This window comes from Dendroctonus ponderosae, unplaced genomic scaffold (genome assembly GCF_020466585.1).
Source record: "Dendroctonus ponderosae isolate FM_Combo_2020 unplaced genomic scaffold, Dpon_F_20191213v2 Dpon_F_20191213_1, whole genome shotgun sequence".
In the NCBI taxonomy this organism is placed as follows: Eukaryota; Metazoa; Arthropoda; class Insecta; order Coleoptera; family Curculionidae; genus Dendroctonus; species Dendroctonus ponderosae.
The window spans coordinates 30,493,450-30,497,198 of record NW_026017110.1 but is presented as its reverse complement, the minus strand read 5'-3'; the positions used below and the strand labels follow the sequence as shown (position 1 = coordinate 30,497,198).

General features: G+C 36.6%; 1 protein-coding gene and 1 long non-coding RNA gene across 8 annotated transcripts in view; both read right to left on the bottom strand.

The window, feature by feature from the left end:
- Positions 1-980: 980 nt before the first annotated feature.
- LOC109541876 overlaps positions 981-3,749 on the bottom strand; it is a 14,875-nt gene continuing 12,106 nt past the window's right edge. For 6 of the 7 annotated variants that reach the window (XR_007280322.1, XM_048661057.1, XM_048661058.1 and 3 more), the window contains one exon: positions 981-1,887. Coding sequence is in view for 6 of the 7 variants with exons in the window: in XM_048661057.1 (XP_048517014.1) it covers positions 1,352-1,887 (536 nt within the window). In the remaining variant the exon portion in view is untranslated. The remainder of the gene's footprint in view (positions 1,888-3,749) is intronic. The other variant, XM_048661059.1, reaches the window with a different exon arrangement.
- Positions 3,292-3,749, bottom strand: LOC125502558. The gene is made up of 2 exons (XR_007280328.1): positions 3,710-3,749; positions 3,292-3,492 (listed from the first exon to the last, which is right to left on the bottom strand). It is a non-coding gene; the product is annotated as an uncharacterized LOC125502558 (long non-coding RNA).

Here is a 3,749-nt window from a genome sequence, read left to right as displayed (position 1 = left end):
ACGGGTTATTGACGTCATGGACCCAAATGGTTCCTTGATAAGATGATTTTGCGATGAGAATCGTAATATTTCTCACTTTTGCAACGATGCCAGTGGTTCCAGGTTCTTAAACTGCGTTTCAACAAACGCAGTTTGTGAAACGTACCGAAACGCTGGTGAAAACGGTCCGTCATTAAACGCGTTTAATTTCGGCGTTTAAATAAACTTAGTTTTGTCAAACTGCGTTTCGCTTGTTTCTGATGAAAATGGGCCTTAGGCTAAGCGCAAATTGAGACGCGTACGGCGCGCGCGAATCTGTACAGCACAGCGCGCTTTTCTGTGGTCATTGGAAATCAATGAAACAGCGTAAATTGGGACACGACGCGACAGAGCATGCCGCGTTCCTCTGGACGAGTCGCGCCACAGTTTTTCGTGCGCGTATGGGCTGGCTAGCGGAAATCGACGCAACATAATATTGCCACCTAAGCAATCATGCTATCGCAAACAAATTGCAGATGTTATAATTCAATACTATAGCCTAAATTCAGCATTTAGAAGATTACAGGCCCAACGACTTCTACTCAATGTTTAATATTATTTATTAACTTCATTAAACTGAGTTCTACTCATTCGTAGATAATTGTTGAAAACACTATCCAGAAATTCGAAGATCATTTTAAACTGTAAATTTTTTTTTGACAAAACAAAATTATTCAGTGATTTCTACCTTTTCATCACTAAGGAATAAATCAATATTTCCTCTTCCGCCTCACTATCTAACTCTGAACTTAAATAATCTATATAAATATATTTTCTTTAAATTATTCATATTGATTGCAAATCGAAACCGAAATCCGATCTAACTGAAACTGACACACGCTGCGTCTCAATTTGCGGATCCCGGCGCTACGCGTGAAGCAAATTCGGTTCAAACACTCGTGTCGGGTCACCTCATGTGCGTCGTACGCGTCTCAATTTGCGCCTAGCCTAAAAAGGGACTGTTTCACACATTGTATTCAGATTTATTAGAAGATGATGATACATTTTTTTTCGGTTCTTTAGAGTGTCAAGGAAATCATTCTTTGAATTGAAATCCATACTGCAGATTGAAATTTCCAGGATAAATACAACAATGAGAAGTTAAACTGACAATAACATTGAGGTTGCCTTACCTCACTTCACTCACTTTCACATCATTTATATTTAATTAATTTTAATATGAGAAATACATTCGTATATGACATAAAATACATAAATTAAGAAAGTTTGTATCACAAAAAAAACTTAAAAATCTACGAGGGAATAATCACCCGAGTCTTGGGTGGAAGAGTACATGTGTCTGTTAAATAATTATGTATTATCCTAGGGTATGTCATGGTGGAGGTGATGCTAGTGCAGTTACACGTTGAGTATTTCTAAACTTTCGGAAAACGTTTATTAACTCCGACTTTACGTCTAATTTTAAATCATCCGGAACCTTTTTTAATTCAGTTACTAAAGATAACATGAACAAAGTATCTTCATCTTTTTCAACATCTCCTGCTTTAGTTTTCATTATCTGGTTTGCCAGGGCAACAAACAGTTTGTCTTCTGATTTTTTGGAACTTGAGGAAGTTGTCTTCCTTCTGCGCGCTTTTGCTCGCAGCATTGGACTAACTGGAATTTCATTGCTTTCAATATTTTCTTCGATGATAACTTCGACCATTTCTTCACTCCTCACATCACTCAGTTCCTCTGCAATGCGGCTAGTTGTTGCTTTTTTTGAGGTTTGTAGAAAGCTTAGCTGATTAAAATATATATACTGCTTACGGCCTGAACATCCACTTCCAGACATTTCGCTTTTCAATTTGGCTAACTCCCTCGTGTAACAGTCTCGAAGGCTTTTCCATTTTCTTTGCACCCGCACCGCTAAAAATATGTGTTAATAAGTATTTACTGTGCTGTGAACTGACTTTTTGTTTCAGATATTTTGGGAACCGGTTAGTACAATAAGTACAATTATACGTGAAGTTTGTTATCTAAGCTATCTAAAGAAGATTTGTTAAATGTAGCTCATTTATTTAAAAGGTGTGAACATTTTCCGAACTGCCTTATTATTAAACCAACTGACAGCGGATATTTGAATTATAACTATAAAAACTTTTTTCCCTTCGATTTTATTAACAGTATGTGACTCCAACTATAAATTTTTATACATTGACGTAGGAGCTTATAGAAAGTATTCAGATCCGACAATTTTTAAAAATTCAACACTGTTCAATAAATTAAATAAAAATGAACTTAACTTTGCAGTTAATAGAGAGCTTAGTGGATCAGGCATTATAAATCTTTTTGTATTAGTGGGTGATAAAGGTTTTGGAATTTCAAAATTTTTGATGCGTCCTTTCGGGGGAAACTTTTTAACAGTGAAAAACTTGTGTTCAACTATCGTCTGTCAAGAGCGAGACGATACATTGTATGTTCTTTTGGAATCCTCGCTATAAAGTGGCGAATATTTTATCGGCCATTAACCCAGCAAACCAAACTTGTAACATGTATATTTGGTGTAATTCAAATTTCTACCGAATTCCACTTAGTTCCACGGACAACCCGCGGAGCCACACAAAAGAATCCTCCTATGAAAAAGAGCTAGGAACAGGCAGGCCAGGTCATTTTTCTTGGGTACTTTTTTTTGTGGACTTGACTGACGCAAGTTTTTGTTCATTTGCATTTCGTTTGTGCATTGAGCATTGGCTATTGTTTTAAAACATACTAAACAAGTAGAAATTTAGAGTCTTTCCACGCTTGGAAAATTTCAAGGAAAGTGAACAGATTATACATATACGTTTTTATCTATTTTCTACTGTTTGGCCAGATACCAAAAATTACCATGTTATTTTATAGATTGTGTCGTGTAGAGGGCGACCCCACAAAAAAGGGTACCTAAGACGTACACTTCGGGGGTAGCGGCAGTCGGTAAAAAACGGTGAATGAACTCCCTTCGCGATCGACGATCGAGCGGTGTCACGCGCGGATTTTTAGCCATTTTTTGGGTGTGACCGAAGAAGTTTCGAGGGTACCGTCGCTTAAGCTATTTTCGGTTCGCGGTTGTGCTCAACCAAAGTTTTGGTTCTTTGGCTTTCCTCTGACCCTCACGTTTCGCAACGTGTGCAGGGCATAGAACAAGGCTTATATAAAAACGACTTTTACTCTTGTAGAAAGTGTGTGGCTAAAGTGGCGCGCTCTGGTGGCTGAGAAATAAATAATTTAAAGAAACCCGCATTATGAACCCACTACACTTGCTTATTTTTAATTGTGTCGCAAGGGGCAGCTGATAATAGGGATAAATGACACAACTACACAAAAATACATATAAATATATATATTACTTGTCGTTTATTGTTTATATAAATACTTTTTACAGATAAGAAAAATCTTTGGAGCATTTTCTAACAGCCTTCAAGACACCAATAAACAGCTACCATCTTCGCAGATTATTGACGATTTATAAAAACAGATAAGGAAAAAGATAATCTGAAAATATGAAAATATCATTATTCATTTTGAACAGACGTTTCTGTTTAAATATTAATCTGTAATTCTGCATAATACAGAGGTATTAAGTACCGGTTTCAGTTGTGAGCAACCCGATGTAGCACTAGCTCTAATGAGAAAAATATCCTGTTTTCCATTTATTTGTTTCTTGATGAAAATGCCACCTGAATAATAAGCTAAAGTGATTTCGACTTACCCAACAAAATATTCACAAATTACGTATTGGAGAACATGGG